Here is a 21,613-nt window from a genome sequence, read left to right as displayed (position 1 = left end):
CCTCCGGTTAAACCGAAAGCTACGGATCTCCCTCCGACTGAATCACCGGTGACTTTGAAAGCTATATCGGAGTTAATTCAGAGGGAAATTTCAACCTCTGTTAGGGAGATGATTCGTACAGAAATTATGGGCTCTGTTAAAGACCTGATTCATACGGAAATCTCAACTAAGTTCCAGAAAATTGCCGATTTAATTGATAAGATGCAAACATGTATTGCGGAACATCAGTCGGCTATATCTGATCTTCAAAAATCCGCGCAACAAAGTGAGCTTAAGATGGGGAAAGTCGAAGAAACAATTAATGTAATGAAGAAGAAACTTGACTTTTTGACTTTTAAAAACTCTGACTTGGAATCTAGAATGCGACGGCAGAATTTACGAATGATTGGCGTCAGGGAAGCCGTGGAAGCTAACAACCCTATGAAATATTTCTCCCAAATTTTAAAAGATGCATTCCCTACTGTATTTCCTGACCAACCACCGCTACTGGATCGTGTTCACAGAATCCCATCATATTCGTCTAGGTCAGATAGACCTAGGCATGTTATCTTACGTTTTCATTACTTTCAAGACAAGGAGAGACTGTTTCGATTCGCTCGATCTAAAGGTTTCATTGATTTTTCGGATCTTAAGTTCCGATTCGTGGAAGATTTCAGTAAACCAATCTGGGACCAACGGGTCCGTTACAGATCCGTGATGTCGGAATTCTATAAGATGGATTTAAGACCAGCGCTGCTGTACCCTGCACGTCTAAGGATTCGCATGTTAGATGGAGCCCTTCGTTTTTTTGATTCTCCATCGGATGCCCAGAGTTATCTGGATCAACTTTCATCTTCAACATCTTAATTGCCTTTTTTTAATTTTCTCCGTTGATCGGAGGCTGTGAATTGGTTGGTTTTAACTTTTCTGTGCCCTATTTGGGCAGAAAAGTTTACTTTCGATTTCTTAATATGGCTGCTAAACTTTCTTTTTAACTGCGTCATTTCTTTCTTTTCCCAGGGGATTCTGGGTGGTTACTTCCCTTTTGTCATCTTACGTATTTCCTGTGCGGCCTTAAATTTTGTAGTTTTTTTTAAATTTTATTCTGTTTTGCTTTTTATAATCATTTTATGTTAATAATCCTATTTTTTTTGTTGCTGTGTCTATTCATGAGTTTGAGGTTTATTGTGGTTTTTTTTTAATATATACTTTCCGGCTTTTGTTCTGTTCTGTGTGTATTTTAATTGAGCTAACTTTTTTTTACTTATTTTTTTACTGTTTTACAATTAGCTGATCCTTTTCATATTTATACCTTTTTTTTAGGGAGCGTATACCGGAAGTCATGGGGGTAGTTTTAGCGCTTGCTTCTTTCTGGCGGGTCTGCTTTAGATTTCGCCTTGGGGTCTTGGGGTGGGGGGCGGTGGGAGGGGCTTCACGTTTTAGTTTGTTTCTCTTTGGGCTATATACATTATTGAAGTATTGGTTGCGTCCTTTTCCCCGGTATCTTTTGTATGTTCTGTTTCCTCTCCGGGTTTGTGGGTCGCGCCTATTGTCAATCCTCCTTGTTATGGGTTGACTTTAGGATTTATGGAGTCTATTATTAATTTTGTCTCCTGGAATACTAATGGTCTTAATCATCCTATTAAAAGGAAAAAAGTTTTTAAAGTGTTCCGGAGACTTAAAGCACAAATTTTATTTTTACAAGAGACCCATGTACGGAGGGGGGACAGACTACGTTTTTTCAAATTCTGGAAGGGACAACAATTTCATTCGAACTCCAATGCTAAGATTCGAGGCGTCTCTATTTTTATAGACTCCTCAGTTACTTTTATACAACAGGATATTATCTCTGATCCGAATGGTAGATTTTTATTGGTTAGTGGTTTACTATTTAATAAAAAAGTAGTTTTGGTTAATGTTTATGCTCCTAATATGGATTGTCCGGAATTTTATAAATCATTGTTTGATCAGTTTCCGAATTTGAACGAGTTTTCATTGATTTGGGGCGGAGATCTTAATACCTGTTTATCTCCAGCTTTGGACCGTTCGGCTCCTTTACGGACTTTACCTAATAAATCTGCAAATTTGATTAATTTTTTCCTTTTCTGATTCTGGGTCGACGGACATTTGGCGTTTTCTGCATCCTCAGGAAAAAGATTTTTCCTTCTTTTCACATGTTCATCATTCCTATTCAAGAATTGATTATTTTTTCATTGATTCTCGTCTCATTCCTTCAGTGATTAAATGTGATTATGATTCTATAACCATTTCGGATCATGCTCCACTTAAGCTTTCTATTAAAATTATGGCCAATATACCAAACAATAGACAATGGCGTTTTAATTCGCTGTTGCTTCAGGACTCGGACTTTGTTAATTTTATGAATGAACAGATTGAGCTTTTTTTTACAATTAACCATACAGAAGATATTTCGGTTAACACTCTTTGGGACACTTTTAAAGCCTATATTCGGGGTCAGATTATTTCGTATTCCGTTGCTTTGAGGAAGAAACAGAAGCAGGAGGAGATGGTAATTGTGGACAAGATTAAAGAAATTGATAAGAAATATGTTATGGCTCCTTCTGAGGAGCTATACAAACAAAGAACTGAACTTCAAATGGAACACAGTTTACTACTCTCGTCCTCGATTGTAAACCAATTAAAGAAAACAAGAAGTGATTTTTATGTTCACAGTGATAAAATTGGCAAGCTGCTGGCTAATCAATTGAAATCTAATTATGTTAAATCTCAAATCAATCAGATTTATAACCAAAATGATCGATTGATATTGGATCATGTGGGGATTAATCAAACCTTTTGTGATTTTTATTCTTCTTTATATCAATCAGAGTCTCCTCGAGATTCTAAATATATGAATGATTTTTTAGATAAGTTAGACTTCCCTCAGATTTCACAGGATATGTCTTCTTTATTAGATACTTCCATTACAATGGATGAGATTAAGAATGTTATTTTTTCTGTGAATCTGGGGAAAGCTCCTGGCCCTGATGGGTTTACCGTTGAATTTTATAAATGTTTTGCTTCTTTATTGATTCCTTGGCTCTATAAGGTTTTTGAGGCTTCTTTGAAACTTGGTAAACTTCCGGAATCTTTTAATAGAGCATCAATTTCTTTAATACTAAAGAAGGATAAAGACCCTGCTCAATGTGCATCTTATAGACCAATATCTTTATTAAATGTTGATTCTAAAGTTTTTTCTAAGTTATTAGCAAATAGACTAGAAAAAGTACTTCCTTCTATTATTTCGGAAGACCAAACGGGTTTTATTAAAGGTCGTTACTCTTTTTATAATATTCGTACATTGTTAAATATCGTTTATACTCCCTCACAAAATGTTCCTGAGTGTGTTATTTCTTTAGATGCCGAGAAAGCTTTTGATAGAGTAGAATGGCCTTATTTATTTAAGGTGCTTGAAATGTTTAATTTTAGCTTGAAATTTATATCCTGGATTAAACTGTTATATCACTCCCCTGTAGCCTCGGTTCGTACTAACTCCTTAAACTCACCTTTTTTTCCTCTCTTTCGTGGTACTCGACAAGGCTGTCCTCTTAGTCCCCTATTATTTGATATTGCATTAGAACCTCTTGCAATTGCTATTCGAGAATCTTCAAATATTACTGGGATAACTCGGGGATTAAAGTCCCATAAATTATCACTCTATGCTGATGATTTACTTTTATATATTTCTAATCCTGAGAGATCCATTCCTGCTGTTTTAGAGTTATTAGCACAATTTGGTCTTTTCTCAGGTTATAAATTAAATCTTAGTAAGAGTGAACTTTTTCCGATTAATAAACATCTTCCCTTATATTATAAATTTCCATTTAAATTGATTAATAATTACTTTTCATATCTTGGGATTAAAATTACTTGTAAACATAAAGATTTATTTAAGACTAACTTTTTACCATTAATAGACCATATTACTCAACTTTCATCTAAATGGTTTCCCTTATATTTAACTTTGATTGGTCGTATTAATGCAGTTAAGATGTTTTTTTTGCCAAAATTTTTATATGTGTTTCAGGCATTACCAATTTTCGTTCCTAAATCTTTTTTTGATAAAGTTGACTCTAAAATTTCTTCATTTATTTGGCAGAATAAGAATCCGAGACTGGGTAAAATACATTTACAGAAAGCTAAGAGAGATGGAGGTTTAGCATTACCTAACTTTAGATTTTATTATTGGGCTATTAATATTCGACATATGAAATTTTGGTTACTTGACCGGGACATACTATCTATTCCTAAATGGGTAGCATTGGAATTACAATCTGTTCAGGGTTATACACTTGGTTCTATTTTAGGTTCCTCTCTTCCTTTTGATTCGAAACGTCTTAAGCAGGTCTCTAACCCGATAGTTAAATATGCTTTGCGCATTTGGTTTCAATTCAGAAAATTTTTTGATCTTAATCAATTCGGGTTAGCGATTCCTATTTTAGGTAACATATTTTTTCCTCCCTCTTTTACGGATCGCGCTTTTCAAACTTGGAAGACTAAGGGTATTTTACGGTTTTTGGATTTATTTTTAGATGGTTCCCTTATGTCTTTTGAACAATTATCTAATAAATATAACTTATCAAGAATACATTTTTTTAGATATTTACAAGTTAGAAATTTCCTAAGTACTATACTTTCTTCCTTTCCAATGCTTCCTCCTATATATATTTTAGATTCGATAATTAACCTTAATCCATGTCAGAAAGGTGCATCGGCTATGATTTATAATATTATTATGAAACTTAGGAAAGCTCCATTTGATAAGATTAGGGTAGATTGGGAGCAGGAATTGGGGCTTACCATTTCTGTGGATGATTGGGGGCAGATTTTACAATTAGTTAATACTTCCTCTATTTGTGCTAAACATTCCCTAATTCAATTTAAAGTGGTTCATAGAGCACATATGTCCAAAGATAAGTTAGCGCGTTTTTACTCGCATATTAATCCTTTCTGTGATAGATGTTCGGGGCAGATAGCCTCTTTAACTCATATGTTTTGGTCTTGCCCTACTTTGGAAACTTTTTGGAGAGATATTTTCAATATTATTTCTAAGGTATTAAATATAGATATCTCTCCTCACCCTATTACTGCTATCTTTGGACTACCTAAAATTTCTAGTAATCTTTCCCCTTCAGCCCGTAGAATGATTGCATTTCTTACTTTAATGGTGAAAAGATGTATTTTACAACATTGGAAAGAGCTTAATGCTCCAACTACCTTTTTTTGGTTTTCTCAGACGATTTTATGTTTGAATCTGGAGAAAATTAGAAGTAACCTTTATGATTCTTCATTTAAATTTGAACAGATTTGGGGACCTTTTATTCGATATTTTCATTTAATGTAATATTTACCCTTCTTGTTTTTTCTTCACTGCTTTAATGGAGGTCAGGATTGAGGACGTGATTTTAAGTTTAACTCTGTTTGGTTTCAAGTTAGCCCATTGCTTTGCTTTGCTTTTAGTTAGTTGCACGGTGGGTTTTTTTTTGGGGGTTTTTTTTTTTTCTTTTTTTTTCCATTGATATATATAAAATCTAGTATACTATTATGTTATCTTGGTTTCTTATGCTTAAATTACATTGTTTGTAGTATTTTCTTTTTGGTATTGTTATCTTTTGGAATTTTATTATACTTTAACATTGTATTAATGTTTATATGGCTTACCTTTTTTGTATACTTACTCAATAAAAAGATTTAAAAAGAAAAGAAAGTTTTGGTCTCCAAGTTTGAGGAAGGACATTCTTGCTGTTGAGGGAGTGCAGCATAGGTTCACAAGGTTAATTCCTGGGATGACGGGACTGTCATATGTTGAACGATTGGAGCGACTGGGCTTGTATACACTGGAATTTATAAGGATGAGAGGGGATCTGATTGAAACATTTAAGATTAAGGGATTGGACACACTGGAGGCAGGAAGCATGTTCCCGCTGATGGGTGAGTCCAGAACCAGAGGCCACAGTTTAAGAATAAGGGGTAGGCCATTTAGAGTGTTGAGGAAAAACTTTTTCACCCAGAGAGTGGTGGATATGTGGAATGCTCTGCCCCAGAAGACAGTGGAGGCCAAGTCTCTGGATGCTTTCAAGAAAGAGATGGATAGAGCTCTTAAAGATGGCGGAATCAAAGGTTATGGGGATAAGGCAGGTACTGGATACTGATTGTGGATGATCAGCCATGATCACAGTGCATGGCGGTGCTGGCTCGAAGGGCTGAATGACCTACTCCTGCACCTATTTTCAATTTTGTAAGGTAATGAACGCTTTTCTCTTTTTGTCGATGAGTTGTTGGAGTAGTTTGTCGTTATCATCGAACCAATCCTGATGTTTTTTCATCTTGAACCCAATTGTTTCTTTGCAGGAGGTGATGATAGCGTTCTTCAATTGATTCCAGTGTTCTTCTACAGATGGTGGGATTTGTTCAGGCAGTTGTTCTTGAAGATTTTGTTGGAACTTCTGTACGTGGCTGATGTCTTGAAGGATGTCAACATTAAGTTTCTTAATAGAGTTCTGATCTTGGTGTTTTCTTTTGGGCCGAATCTTCATTCTCATGGTGGACGAGATGAGTTGATGGTCTATCCAGCACTCATCAGCACCAGTAACAGCTCTTGTTATCAGTACATCTTGTTGGTCCCGAGATCTTACAATGATGTAGTCGATGAGGTGCCAGTGTTTGGAGCGTGGGTGCTGCCAGGTGAGGAGGAGTGTTCCATTGGCGTTGACCTTGCCAACTCCTTCCTTGCTTATTATTGCAGTCCAGAGCCTATGATCTTTCCCAACTCTGGCATTGAAGTCTCCCAAGAGAATGATCTTGTCGTTGTTGGGAACAGAGGAAAGGACATGGCCAAGTTGGGCGTAGAAGTTCATCTTTACTTCAACTTCAGCATCCAGAGTTGGAGCATAGGCACTGATGATGGTGGCATGTTGGTTCTTGACAAGTTGGATTCACAGAGTCATGAGATGTTCGTTGATTCCCAGTGGTTGCTCTGTCATGATTTCCCTAAAAAATATCTCTTTCTTCAGCATTTGGGGAAGGCCTGACTTGTTATTGAAGAACAAAGTCCCATCCCGTCCTCATTCAAAGTGCTATTTCCCAAACCCACCTATAAGATGTTGGCACTCTAGATCGACATGTTACCTGCTGGTCACACAGAGAACTTTGAGCATAATGAACAGATCTGCTCAACACTCTGACTGTAGCTAGGTAATAAAATAGATACTCACCGTTTGATAAGGTAAACCACAGGTCAGGATAACTCTGTTTTCTTCACGAGCAATCTAAAATAAAGAATCACTCATTAATATTTCAGGATGTGGCAAGGTATTGATTAAAGTGAAACGAAATCTTGTACTCACAATTTATATGTCACAGTATCATTATAGAATGTCAACTGATTGGATTATACGTAAGTAATAACTCCTACCACGCATCAGAATTGAATAAAAGCAAACATGTTTCAATGTTGTGCATTCATTCCGCTCCTCATGTGCTTTAGCCTTTCCTTCTGTACATTGGCTTCTAAATAGTGCATCATCTATCAATCCCTCTCTGCAGTCTCAAATGGTCCATAAGAACGAGGAGGAATTGGTTGAATAGCCGCTCAAGCCAACAAATAAGATCACAGCTCATCAGATAGTTTGTCTGAACTCCACCTCCCTACTCGATCCCCATATTCCAAAAATCTATGTCAGCATCTGTAAATCACAGTGGTAGAGAATTGCTAAAGTTCAGAATTAACTGAGGGAAGAAATTCCTCAACTACATGTGCAACCCTTTATTTTGAGTCTATTATCTCAAATGTCTATCCTTTTATCTGGCACATACTCCGCTTTTCTCATCCCCAAGAAATGTTACCTGGTGCAATACCTATCTCTTCCCTATACTCCTGAAGTTCTCAATACATTATCTATGTCCCCCCTTTCTAAGGTTCTCCATATGGTATATTCTCTACTCTTGCTCTCAGATTGTCTATACAGTGCAATGTCTTAGTGATTGAGAAATACAGAACTGAAACAGGCCCTTCTACCTACTGAGTCCACACTGACCATCAACAATCTGTTCACTCTCATTTTTAATTCCCTTTGCATTTTTAACTTCACCACTTACCTATACTGCACCTATACAGTTGGATTAGACAAAATCAATGTAGATTTAGCGAAGGGAGCTTATTTTGGGAATGTGACTGGTGGACCAGATGAGGGAGAACCAGTGGATTTGGCATATTTGGATTTTCAGAAGGCCTTTGATATAGTTCCATGTAAGTATAACCCTCAAGTTCGGCCAGCACGTGTTTGTCTAGGGGAAGACAGCCTCTGGCCCAGCCAAAATGAGAAATCTCATTTGTGTGGATGCTGCGTGATGTGTTGCCTGGTTACAAATCCGAACCGCAAAATATCAGACAGAACACTAAATCTTAATCTGACTATAGGGTTAGTAAAGAAAATAAAAAGAAAAAAGGCCCATTTTAATAAAACAGTCTAACGTGCTCATTGGAGCTCATGGATTCGTCCATTTGTTCTCCATTGATCTCCTCCGAGCATCGCCGACTTTTGGACCCTCGCTCCCAGTCCACTTCGTCTGGTGGTCTACTAATTCTCTGCACTCGCGTCTTTGCACTTCATCTCTCACCGACAAAAGACCACAAAATCCCTTCTCTCAGACGCACAAGAAAGAACAACATGCATCTCACTGGATAGCACACATTCTAAAGCCCTGTTATCTCTAGTCATAACCCAAACATTGCTGCTACAGAGAATCTATTACCTTTGCAGTGAAACATTACAGAGAGGCCATTACAGAGTTCCTCTGGGCCAAGGTGAAAACATTTAAAATAGCAAGCAAACATTCAAAAATAGCAAGTAACATTTAATCAAAACAGCAAGCAAAGAAGCATATTCACTCAAAAAAAACATATATGTAGTCCAAGACCCTGAGTGACAATGTCCAGCAATTGACAGTAGTCTCCTGGCAGTATGCAGACGTACGCAATCCAGCCTGTCATTCCACAGCTTGAACACAGGAGGGCAGGACCAATGGGAAAGGCTAGGCCCCAGTTTTGATTGGACGCCACGCTGTAAATGCTTCCACGTCACTCACCTGGTCTGCAGCAGCAGGCAAGCCCAAGGCTTGAGGCCTAGTCCTTGCTACAACTGAAGCTACACAGCTCCCATGTCATGTGTCCCTCCACCAGTCAAGGGTAACTTACATTATCATTGTCCAACAGAGTCTTGCGATCACAAGTGAAATGTCCAAGACAATCTCCCACGGTTGTACTGCACCACCTGATGCTTCCAAGCAGCGGGCAGCAACACAATCTACAGCCAGGTCAACTCCTTCGAACCCAATCCGGCTCCTCTGTCATCCCATCAGGCTCCTCTGATACCTCAACGGGCCCTCCGATACCCCAAGCAGTTCCTCTGATATCCCAAGTGGTTCCTTTGACACCTCGGCGACTCCACTGTCGACACCAGTCCTGCTACTATGATCAATGAGCAGCTCACAGGTGGAGTTGCCCTGCAGTACTCGATGTTCGTGGAGTAGAATTGTCTTTGGATTGTAAAAAATGAATTTTCCAAAGAAAAAAAATTTTTGTAAATTAGTTGACAGACAGAAAATAGAGTGTTGGGAAAAAATACGTAGGTGATTTTCTGGATGGCAATTGATGACTAATGGGGTATTGCAGCAATCAGTGCTTGGGCTCCAGGTATTCACAATAAGTATCAATGAATGGAATGAAAGAACCAAATGTAATATATCTAAGTTTAGTAACAGACGTAGTGTGAATGACCAAATGCATGGTATATGCAGTCTAACATGGATCAGTGTGAAGTTATCCTCTTTGGTAGGAAAAACAGAAAAGTATGGTATTAAGTGAGAGAGAGAGGGTCACGGAGCTGGGTTATGAATACATGGTGAAAGACCTATCCCCTTATCAAGGTATCTACAAGGGGGAACAGACTTAACATAAGGGATAGGGGATTCAGGAGGGATTCTGAACGTAGAAAAACAAGTGAGAGGAGACTATCTGGCTGATGAGGTGTCCGTCTTGGACAGCGTTGGGTTTCTTGAGAAATAGTGGAGCTGCACTCATCCAGGCCAATGGAGAGCATTCACACATTTCCATCTTTCATATTTCCATTTATCTTTACAAGACAAAGGCCATTTTGGGCAATCAAGACCATGAAAACTAACTCAGCAATTCCATTCCCCATTCATTCTCCCTGTATCCCATTCTCCCCACATTTCCAACTATCATCCACTAGGGGCATTTGACAGTGGCCAATTGATCTACCAACCCACATGACATTGGGGTATGCGAGGAAATTAGAGCACTCAGGGAAAACACACATGGTAACAGCAGGAATATGAGAACTCCATAAATAATGTATCAGAGGTCAGGACTGAGCCCAGAATGTGGAGCTTTAAGCAGTGACTCTACTAGCTACACCACTGGACTGCCCATTTCTGTTTTAAAAAAGATGGAAAGGTTTTGGGGTATCAGAAGGTGAGTCACATATTACAGGATACTGGCCTCTGATCTGTTCTTGTAGTCACGGTATTTATATTGCTGATTCAGTTGACTTTCTGATCAGTGGTGATACAAATAGTGGGGTCTTGATAACGGCAATCAACAGAACATCAAGATAGGTGGTGAGACTTTCTCTTGTTGGAAATGGTCATTATCTAGCGTTCTTGTATGCTTATCTTGTTTCATAAACCACCCATCTTACATGCACTGAGCCTCCCTCGAGGAGCACAGGAGCACCCTTGAATTATTCACATTTCATGGTTTTCCCAACTTGTCATACATTCTCTCACCCGCCCGCCTCCCCTCAGGTGCTCATAGGCTTTCCTTCTCTTTCCACCTGCACGCTTTCCATTCCCTCCTTTTCCCATTGGCACAGTCTTCCCACTGTAGCCTGCAAATTCTCCAATTCTTACCTCAACTCCCCTCCCTAATATCTTTCCATCTCTACTTCTTATATCCTCTCTCCCACTCACATAGTCTTTTCCCTGTTGGATCTCTCCATCTACAGCTGATAATTCCAAATGCTCCCCACCCTTACACTCACTCCCCATTTCCCTTGCACTATATATTCCTCTTGTATGCTCTTTCCCTCACCCCTTCATGTCAACTCATTCCTACCCCTTCTCTCTGTTTACTCTCCTCTACCCTCTTGCAAGCTTTATCTCTCATTCTCTTCTACACACATTGCGCCTTATAAACTCTCACAATATCGCCTTTCACTTGTATTCTGTCCACTGCTGCACCCTCTCGCACACTTGACCAATTTCTTATAAACCAAACCTTCCCTACACATGTTCCACAAACTCCAATGTTCTTTTCTCCCTCCATCATCTACTTTCTTCTTCTCCCCTTACATGTTCTCCTCTTCTCTTTTACCCCATGTGTGCTCCACTCAGCTCCTTTCGTCATTCCATTTCTCTCCCTCTTTTACTCCCCAACACTCCCCCCATTCCACCTCAGGGGTTTTCTGCATTTCATCCCCTCCATATTGCTCTTTCCCTTGCATTTTCTCTTCCATTGCACTTGCACTCTCCCTCTTTCCCTTTCAATCCAGCTGCTGTTATCCCTGCATCACCTCAGCAGCCTTCCTGTGATCATCTTCATTTCCTAGAATCTTCACATCAACTCCCACACAGCGAAGGTATCGGCCAAGGCCCTGCAACATGTTGTCACAGATGACTCTGAAATCGGCAGGTGACACTGGGGAGGACAGTAGTGTCTCATCCTGGGCCAATCGAATATCCTACATAGATAACAGCATCAGAATTAGTAATCAGAATCTGGAGTGAAGAAAAGTTTGCATAATCACTGATACATATCAATAGTGGGTAATTGATGACTTTTGTGGGACCAGTCTCTCCAACCTTCAAACTGAACATACAGCAATCACCATTCCATTGTGTGCCAAAGCTAAACATCACGCCCACAGATGTTTATTACAGCAATGAAGGCTCAGTGAGGACCTGAATGACGCAGTCACACTTATGAAAAGCGTAGCTTGGGTAAAGAATCAAAAGAGCCTCAGATGCTGTCAGTCCAAAATAAAAAACAGAAAATGCTGGAAATACTCAGAAGTCAGGCTGCTTCAGTTGGAAGTGAAACAGATTTAAAATTTCTTTAATGATAAACTCCTTCCCTTGGTAGAGATACCTGTAACTGGACATAAAGCTATCAGGTAGGAGATTTAGAGGGCACTTTTTTGACCAAGGTGATGTTTGGAATCTGGAAGGATGGTGGAAGTAGATGATGTTACAGTGTTGAAGAACTCTTGGTGAGTTGTTGCAGTACATTCTGCAGGTGGTGTAAAACGTCACTACAGAGAGTCAATAGTGAAGTGAGCGGTACAAGGTTTATTTATTTCTTTAACGATACTGTGCTGAGTAGGCCCACCTGCCTTTTGAGCCATGCCACCCCAGCAACCCCACAGCCCTGATTAATCCCAACCTATCACAGGACAACTGATCAATTAACCAACCCAGTACATTTCCGGACTGTGGAAGAAAACCAGAGCACCTGGAAAAAAAACCTGTATTCCATGGGGAGGATGAACAGAACAGTGCCGGAGTTGAGCTGCAAGCTCTAGAAATCCCCTTCCCCGAGCTGTAACAGCATTATGCTGACCACGATGCTACCATCGCACCTCCTGTGTGGACTGCTATATCCTAAAAGGTGTTGAGTTTTCTGAGGGTTATTGAAGCTGCACTCATCCAGGCAAGTATTCCACCTTACAGGTGGTGGACACACTTTGGGGAGCTGGGAGGTAAGTTACTCACTGCAGGTTTCCTCGACCTCCTTTAGCTACATCATGCATATGGCCACTCCAGTTCAGTTTTTGATCAGTGATAAGCCCCTGGGAAATTGATAAGTCCCAGGATATTGATAGTGGGAAATTCAGTAATGGAAATACTATGTTACAGTTCAGATCTTCCTGCATTTAGATGTAGACTACTGTATTATCTGAGGAATCATGAATGGTGTAATCATCAGTGAACATCCCCACTTCTGACGTTAGAGCTAAAGATTGTTGAGGGAGCAGCTGGAGATGGTTGGGCCTGGGACACAATTAAGAGGAACTTCTGCAGTGATGTCTTATGGCTGAGATGACTGCTCTCCAACAACTATTTTTTTTATGCCAGATATGATTTGACCAGTCAGGGTCCCACCTCCCCCCCCCCCCCCCCGATTCCTATTGATTCCAATTCAATCAGGACTCAGTCAGATGATGTCCTGATGTCAGAGGCAGTTACACTCACATCGCCTCTGGAATTCAGGTCTTTTGTCCATATGTGGACCAAGTCTGTTATGCTAAAAGACAATGATGGAACCCAAACTGAGTTCTGTGAACAGATCACTGCTAAACAAGTGATGCTTGATAGCACCGTTGATTATCCTTTTCATCATTCTGCTGATGATCAGGAGTAGACTAATGTTAAGATGCTCCTTGTGGACAAATACACAGTGATGCTGGAAAGTGTGTGAACCCTGTGTAATTTTCTCTGTTTCTGCATAAACGTGATCAGATCTTCACGCAAGTCCCAAACTATATAAAGAATACCCAATTAAAGAAACATAAAAACATTATACTTGTTCATTTATTTATTGAGAAATGATCTCTCCACCCCTCCATTGCTCTCCATTACTGCCCTCCCCTTCCCACTGCTCCCCATTACTGTCCTCTCCATCCCCACTGCACCCCGTTACTGCTCTCCCCTCCCCCACTACACCCCATTACTGTCCTCCCCTCCCCCACTGCTCCCCATTACTGCCCTCCCCTCCCCCACTGCTCCCCATTACTGCCCTCCCCTCCCCCACTGCTCCCCATTACTGCCCTCCCCTTCCCCACTGCTCCCCATTACTGTCCTCTCCATCCCCACTGCACCCCGTTACTGCTCTCCCCTCCCCCACTACACCCGATTACTGCCCTCCCCTCCCCCACTACACCCCATTACTGCCCTCCCCTCCCCCACTGCTCCCCATTACTGCCCTCCCCTCCCCCACTGCTCCCCATTACTGTCCTCTCCATCCCCACTACACCCCATTACTGCCCTCCCCTCCCCACTGCACCCCATTACTGCCCTCCCCTCCCCCACTGCTCCCCATTACTGTCCTCTCCATCCCCACTGCACCCCGTTACTGCCCTCCCCTCCCCCACTACACCCCATTACTGCCCTCCCCTCCCCACTGCTCCCCATTACTGCCCTCCCCTCCCCCACTACACCCCATTACTGCCCTCCCCTCCCCCACTGCACCCCATTACTGCCCTCCCCTCCCCCACGGCTCTCCATTGCTGCCCTCCCCACCCCCACTGCTCTCCAATGCAGTCCTCCCCAACCCACCCCAGTTCCATTTCCTCCTCCCTGTCCTCTCCATTCCTCCCTCCCTCCTTCTCTAATCCTGCCTGTCCTCCCGTCCATACTCCCCACTCCTGTCCATCAGTGCCTTCTCCACCGTCTCCCCATCCCTTGAAATACAATGCATTTAGCAAAAAGAAACAGCAGTGTCAAGGGAAAAAACAAAAATATACAAAATTACTGTTGTACCTTTATACTTGCTGAAGGGAGCTGCATCAACCTGAAGTGTTCACTGTTTGTCTCCCCACTGACTTGCTGAGTATTTCTTGCAAATTGTGTTTTAGGTAATGATTTATGAAAAACTGTGCTCCTACCTGGACGAGAGTGGCTGCACAGCTCTTGCCTTTCATTGGTTTATTTTCCTTTCTATTCTTCTCCACTTTCAAATTCAAGCAGTTCAAATGCTCCACGTCCTGATACAAGGCATCATAAAGATCCAGCAGGCAGTATGCATCGGTCGCTGCAGACACAAAAATCACCTCTTTATTTACACTCCCTTTCAATTATATCTTCCTTCTGCAGCTCCAGAAGATGTTGCACCTCACTAGGCTGAGTTTCAAAAACATTACAGTGTTTCATTGGTGTAGATTTCTATGAATATTGACTCCAATAAGGACACAGTCTACTGGCACCAACACCAAATGGACTCAGTTAAACCAGCATCTTTAGTAACTAAGCTACTTGTATATACTTCCTATGCATCAGTTTTCAGCATGGACAACCGTAACCCAATCCCAGTCACCACAGATGAGAAGCTATGGCCTTTAGGACTAAATACAAAAAAAATCAGATAATCAGCTTTTCCAGTTTGTGAGAGAAATGCCTGCTTCTGATGCAAGGTCATTAATCTGTTTTCCTCTCTCTGCAGATGTTGCCTGACCATCCAGCATTTCCTCTTTTAGTTTCTGTTCTCTGCAGATGCAATTGTAGCAAAGCCTTGACTCACACATGATGGTGAGAAATGAGGAACACCATGACAGCTCAACTTGGTGAGCAATGAAACCTGTACGCTCAGAATCAGAATCAGGTTTAATAGCACAAGCATTTGTTGTGAAATGTGTTGTTTTGTGGTAGTAATACATTGCAATACATAATTTAAAAAACTAAAAATTACAATTAAAAATATGCAAGTTAAATTAGTCGCACAAAAAGAGAGCAAAAAAGAAAAATATGAGGTAGTCTATATGGGTTCATTGTTCATTCAGAAATCTTCTGATCAGAATAGCTCAGCAAAGCACTAATGCATTCAACAGATCAATGCCTGCATGCTACTGACACATGAGCTACTGTCGACTGAAATCAGCCAATATGTATTACCTAAGGAAACACATAACTGCAAAAGAACAGGGAACTGAAACATGGTGTCCAAACAAAGTCTGCATTTGATCCTGATCCTAAAACAAATACTAAAAATAACCTCTATAGAGTGGTTAGCACCCAAACATGAGAAAATCCAAACAACACACAAAAAATGCTGGAGGAACCCAACAGGCCAGGCAGCATCAATGGAAAAGAGTAAACAGTCAGCTTTTCGGGCCGAGATCCTTCAGCAGGACCAGGTCAAAAGATGAGAAGTCAGAGCAAAAAGGTGTGAGGAGGGGAGAAAGATGTCCAAGGTGGTAGGTGATAGGTGAACCTGGAGGGGGGGATGTGAAGTAAAGAGCTGGGAAGTTGATTGGCGAAAGAGATAAAAGGCTGGATAAAGGGGAATGTGATAGGAGAGGGGAAAAAAGATCATGGACAAAAGGGAGGGGGTAGGAGCACCAGAGGGAGGTAATGGGCAGGTAAGGAGATAAGGTGAGGGAGGGAAACTGGAATGGGGGAATGGTGAAGTGGGGGGGGGGGGGGTTACAATTACCAGATGTTTGAGAAGTCAATGTTCATGCCATCAGGTCGGAGGCTACCCAGATGGAATATAAGGTGTTGTTCCTCCAACCTCATCGTGGCAGTAGAGGAGGCCATCGAGTGACATGTCGGAATGGGAATGAGAAATAGAATTGAAATGGGTGGCCACTGGGAGATCCCGCTTTTTGTGGAGGATGGAGTGAAGGGGCTTGGCGAAGCAGTCTCCCAATCTTTGTCGGATCTCACATATACAGGAGGCCACACCAGGAGCACCGGATACAGTAGATGATCAGAACAGACTCACAGGTGAAGTGTCGCCTCACCTGAAAGGACTGTTTGGGGCCTGAATGGAGGAGGTGTAAGGACAGATGTGGCATTTGTTTCACTCGTAAGGATAAATACCAGGAGGGAGATCAGTGGGGAGGGATGAATGGAGAAGGGAGTCGTGTAAGGAGTGATCCCTGCAGTAATTGGAGGGGGTGGGAGGAAAAGATGTGTTTGGTGGTGGGATCCCTTAGAGATGATGGAAGTTGCAGAGATTTATGTGCTGGGTGTGGTGGCTGGTGGGGTGATAAGTGATGACAAGAGGAACCCTATCCCTAGTGGAGTGGTGGGAGGATGGGGTGAGGGCAGATGTGCACGAAATGGAAGAGATGCAGGCAAGACAGCATTGATGGGAGGAAAGAAAGCCTATTTCTTTGAAGAAAGGGATAAAAGCCTAATCCTGAGAGCAGATGCGGCGGATAAGGAGGAACTGAGAGAAGGGGATGTCATTTGTACAAGTGACAGGATGGGAAGAAGTATAGTCCAGGTCGCTGTGAGAATCAGTGGGTTTATAGAAGATATCAGTAGACAAACTGTCTCCAGAGATCGAGGCAGAGAGTTCGAGAAAGGGGAGGAGGTGTCACAAGTTGTTACCTGTTCGTCCAACCAAACTGTGGTGGGGTGGGCAGTCATAAAATGTTTAATATCTTACCTGAAAAGCTTGCACCTCTGATAGTTCAGTAATCAGTCACTGTAGAAGTGGAGTGTGAGGATAGGGCTGGGCTGGAGTCTAGCATGTGGGATTCGAATTCATGAAATTAGGCTCTGACATAACATAGTGATAACTGTACCAAAACTGACACCACAGGGGCTGTTTATCAAAACTTCAGACACAGTACTCCACTCAACTACTCAATAGTTTTCACATTCAAAATGCAACCAGATAAACGAAAGCCCAGAAAATGAAACTTGCAGCCCAGTGGTGGTGGTGGTGGGAGGGGGGCCGAGCCAGCAGAGCTGCAACCCCACAGCTTCAGTAATCCCATTCTAATCCTGCATGGTGTTTGAACCACCTCCCTGTGAATATGTGGGTTTCCTTCCACATCCTGAAGACATGCAAGTTGGTAGGTTAATCAGCCACTGTAAATTGGGTCTATTGTGTAGGTGAGTGATACAATGTGGGGGTGGGGGGTGATGATGAGAATTGTGGAAAATGAGATACTGTTTGTGTAAATTGTTGATGATTTACATGGACACAAGCGTTTCTGCAGATGTTGGAAATTTTGAGCGTCAGGACCCGATGAAGAGTCTCGGTCCAAAGCATCGACTGTTTATTCCCCTCCATAGGCACTGCCTGACTTACTAAGTTCTTCCAGTATTTTGTATGTGATGGCTTACGTGGACAGTGGGCTTAAGAAACCACTTCCACTCTGTATGGCTCCGATTCTAGAACTACATCTGCTTTGAACCATTAAAAATTGCAGTTCAGTTATGCTTCTTACATCAGATTAAAGCAGTTCAGTCAATGAAGAGAAGGAGGGACTTTCGGGCACTCAGACCTCTCAGTGCATTCTGTCATACAACACTGGGCCGCTGAAGGTAGCACAAGCTACTCACCTGCGTAAACAATCTGCTGGCACGAGAGAGGCCGTTTCTCCCAGTTGGATAACTGCTGTGTTTTATCTAGTGGTTTTCCCAAAACGTAATGCACAAGTAGACTGAGACCCTTCTCTTGCTGTTTGCAGCCAGAGTCCAATCTGTTCTTGACCGACACAAGCATGTTCTCCGCTCCCTTGCAATCCTTTCTGTGAACTGGAACTTTCTGCAGCTGAACACAAAACATTTCAATCAACCAGTGAGACTTTTTTTGTGAATACTTTGTCTCCCAGAAGAGAGGATGATAATATTGTCATGACAGAGTGTGAGTGCATAAAGTAATATTATGGAGTCCCCATGATCTGGCCATTGGCATCAATTTTATCTTGATCACCAAATGGAAAGGACCTGAACACTGTAAGATGTCTGTGATTGCAGTTTGTGGCACCCATAGTCAGAAAAGTACAAAGGATCCTGAGAAGCTGCCCAAGAGTCAATGAATAGCTAATATACACAGCATATGTCAGAAGGAAATTAGGGTGTAGGTGCTGATTGGTTCACATTCTGTACATTTGAATGGGAGAATTTTGCCAATTAAGTTAATGTTTCTCCTTACCTGCCAACGATTTTATTTGAGAAACTGATATTCTTTCCAGCTCTGACACTAAAGTTGCCAAGCAGAATACATTTCCCATCCTCTTTGAAATACCAGAAAAGAATTAACCAACAGTGAATGAAATTTCTTCTTGATCTTATCATCTATTTGAAGAGCTGGAGTCTACATTGGCAAATGGATGACAGCTCCTATCAAGTTGAAGTGAAGAGTCTTCAGGCCTTTAATGATTCCAGTGAGGTGGGCTTGAATTTACTCTAGGTGGCAAACCACTCCTTGAAGTTGATACTCTTTTTCCTGGTTCCCTTTCCAAAAGAAGATATAATCTTGTCTTCCTTGAGTTGCCTTTATGCTGCTTGCAAGATATTGCTTGGAACAGGCCATAACAACACTGCATTTTCTGAATTCTTGGGTCACAATTGCATCAGTCTCCTAACATGCACTATAAGGCCCATAAAAACAGAAAATGCTGGAAACATTCAGGGAAGGCAGCATTTGCTGAAGAGTGTACCTTGCCTTCTTTGGTATGAAAGGCCAAGTTGTTTCAGCAGTTTTAAAATTTCAGATTCCCCGCATCTGCATTTGCACTATTAGGTTTGTTCATAGAGGTCCTAATGTTCCTAATTCCAAAGATGCATTTGTAACTTTGCTGATTTCAACCAGAGTAAAGGGATCCAACTGGACACAGCCATCTTATCAGGAAAAAGTAAACAGGATATGGCTAGGTCACCCCTTCTAATTTCCTTTCCAATAAAGGGCCAGATTTTAAAGAGGGCGGCCCAGTTGCAATAACAGCTGTCAAGAAGTATTTCTGTCCGAACCAAAGTGCTATCTTTGTAGCAGTTCATGAACCAGACAGTTAGGAGCTCACAATCTTGGGAGAATCTCAAACCAGGAAACATAGTTCCAGAATAAATTTAAGAAAGTAATTTCTTCTCTTACCATGCAATCGATCTATAGCATTCTCTGCCTGACAGTTGTAAATATTGAATCACTGAATATATTTAGTCCTAACCCAGGCCAAACTGTGGTGTATGTGGGTTATGGGAAACAGTTGGGAAGAGTAGCTGGGCACAGGATATGCCCTTTTCTTGTTGACTGATGAATCAGATTTGTAGGACTAAGAGGTGCACTCCTCCAATTTATGCTTTTTGAAGAATTGATAAATTTATCAGCTTTCTTAGGGGTTTTCTCAGTCATTTCTTGGGCAGAACTTGGATCACCCCTATGACTTGATAATTTAAACCCCAGTGTCATACAGCCCCTCAGTTGAATGTTCTCAGTTAGCAAGTGACTAAGGTAACTGCTGACAACTGTATACATTAGTGGCAAGTTCAAGGGTTCTACTGTTGCACACCAGCATCCACTTGATTCTTAAAGGAAAGACCGAAGTCAAGATCAAGGACTGGGCCGCGATAAGTTAACTGTACATTGATGGAATATCTGCCCTCTGTGTATGTATTCAGTGAGTTGTGGAAGTCAGCAATGTGACTTCACGCCTCAGCAGTCTTGCTGTAGTAGGCAATAGCTTTTGAATGACATTCTGTGGCAAGGAGCAGACGGCAAGATTCGTAGTCATGGACCACGTGAGCTGAAAGGACGGAGAAGACCAATGCTAATTCTCGTTTAAAAAAAAGGTTTAAGCTGAAGACTATTAACAAACCTCTTTATGCACATTTAGGAGGTCTAGAATGCCAGCTGTATTCCGTACCACATCCTTCAAAATAGGGTAAGTTGTACACAAACCATGTAGATCTCCTGCCAAAGCATAACCTGTAAAGACAAGATGACAAAGCCTCTTATATCAACTGGGAGGATCCAGCTATTGAGTAGGATGCCTCCTTTAAGTAGTATGGGCCATGTACATAGCATGAGGCGTGACTATGGAAAACTAGTGTGCGGTCTCTGGTATAAATTCAGTTCACCATCATGACTGATACTGATACAATGCCTGAAAGCAAGTAAGTTAATGTAAACAAGATGGCTCAAACGCAATATTCTGGTACAGTACTCGTGGATGCAGGTTGCTGCATCCAACTGCCCAAAACCAAACTGGGAACTGGGAGCCCTGCTTAGAGTGCAAACAAAACAAGGTTTACAGATGTGGGAACACACTGAGAACTGGAACTCCAGATGGGAGAATATTGGGAACTAATCAGGTATATCCTGCAAGAAGGACCCCAGTCAGAAGTAAACTAGGATATGGTCCTGCAAAGTGAGAGCACAGATGGGTGTTCATTGAGAACAAGAACACCAGCTTGGAGTTTACTGAGACCACACTACCATCATTTTCTGTGCCACAGTCCTGAGGAATCATTGGATTGTGCAGAGAGAAAGAGAGAGTTTAAAAGAAGCGAGCGGGGCAATCAGCACATTTTGTGCACCATTGTCACAAGGGGACATTGGAATGTGCATGATTAGGCACTTGGCAAGGACCAGTAAAAAAAAAGTTAGGTTTAAGCGGACTGGACATTCTGTGAGTGGACCAGTGTATCTTCCAATAACTTTCCCACTATTGATGTCAGGCTCACCAGCCTATAATTTCCTGGTTTATTTTTAGAGCCTTTCTTCAACAATGGTACAACATTTGCTATCCTCTAATCCTCCAGCTCCTCACCCGTGGATAAGTATGTTTTAAATATCTGTGCTAGGGCCCCTGCAATTTCTGAACCAGCCTTCCACAGGGTCCCAGGGTCCTGAGTTTTTATCCACCCTGATTTGCCTCAAGACAGCAAACACCTCCTCCTCTGTAATGTGTACATGGTCTATGACCTTGCTGCTGCATTGCCTTGCATCTACAGACTCTGTGGCTGTCTCCCAAGTAAATTCAGATGCAAAAAATCAGTTTAAGATCTCCCCCGTCTCTTCCAGCTCCAAGCATACATTACCACTCTGATCTTCCAAAGGACCAATTTTGTCCCTTGC

General features: G+C 41.6%; 1 protein-coding gene across 7 annotated transcripts in view; it reads right to left on the bottom strand.

Annotated features, from left to right (window-relative positions):
• The window catches only part of exd3 (exonuclease 3'-5' domain containing 3), a 188,093-nt gene that overhangs the window by 66,654 nt on the left and 99,826 nt on the right, over window positions 1–21,613 (bottom strand). For all 7 annotated transcript variants that reach the window (XM_063073914.1, XM_063073915.1, XM_063073919.1 and 4 more), the window contains 5 exons: window positions 20,352–20,461; window positions 18,097–18,307; window positions 14,685–14,830; window positions 11,595–11,762; window positions 7,215–7,268 (listed from right to left, as the gene is read on the bottom strand). In XM_063073914.1, the coding sequence (XP_062929984.1) occupies window positions 7,215–7,268; window positions 11,595–11,762; window positions 14,685–14,830; window positions 18,097–18,307; window positions 20,352–20,461 (689 nt within the window). The remainder of the gene's footprint in view (window positions 1–7,214; window positions 7,269–11,594; window positions 11,763–14,684; window positions 14,831–18,096; window positions 18,308–20,351; window positions 20,462–21,613) is intronic.

This window comes from Mobula hypostoma, chromosome 21 (assembly GCF_963921235.1).
Source record: "Mobula hypostoma chromosome 21, sMobHyp1.1, whole genome shotgun sequence".
Lineage (NCBI taxonomy): Eukaryota > Metazoa > Chordata > Chondrichthyes > Myliobatiformes > Myliobatidae > Mobula > Mobula hypostoma.
This window is presented reverse-complemented; position numbering and strand designations above follow the sequence as displayed.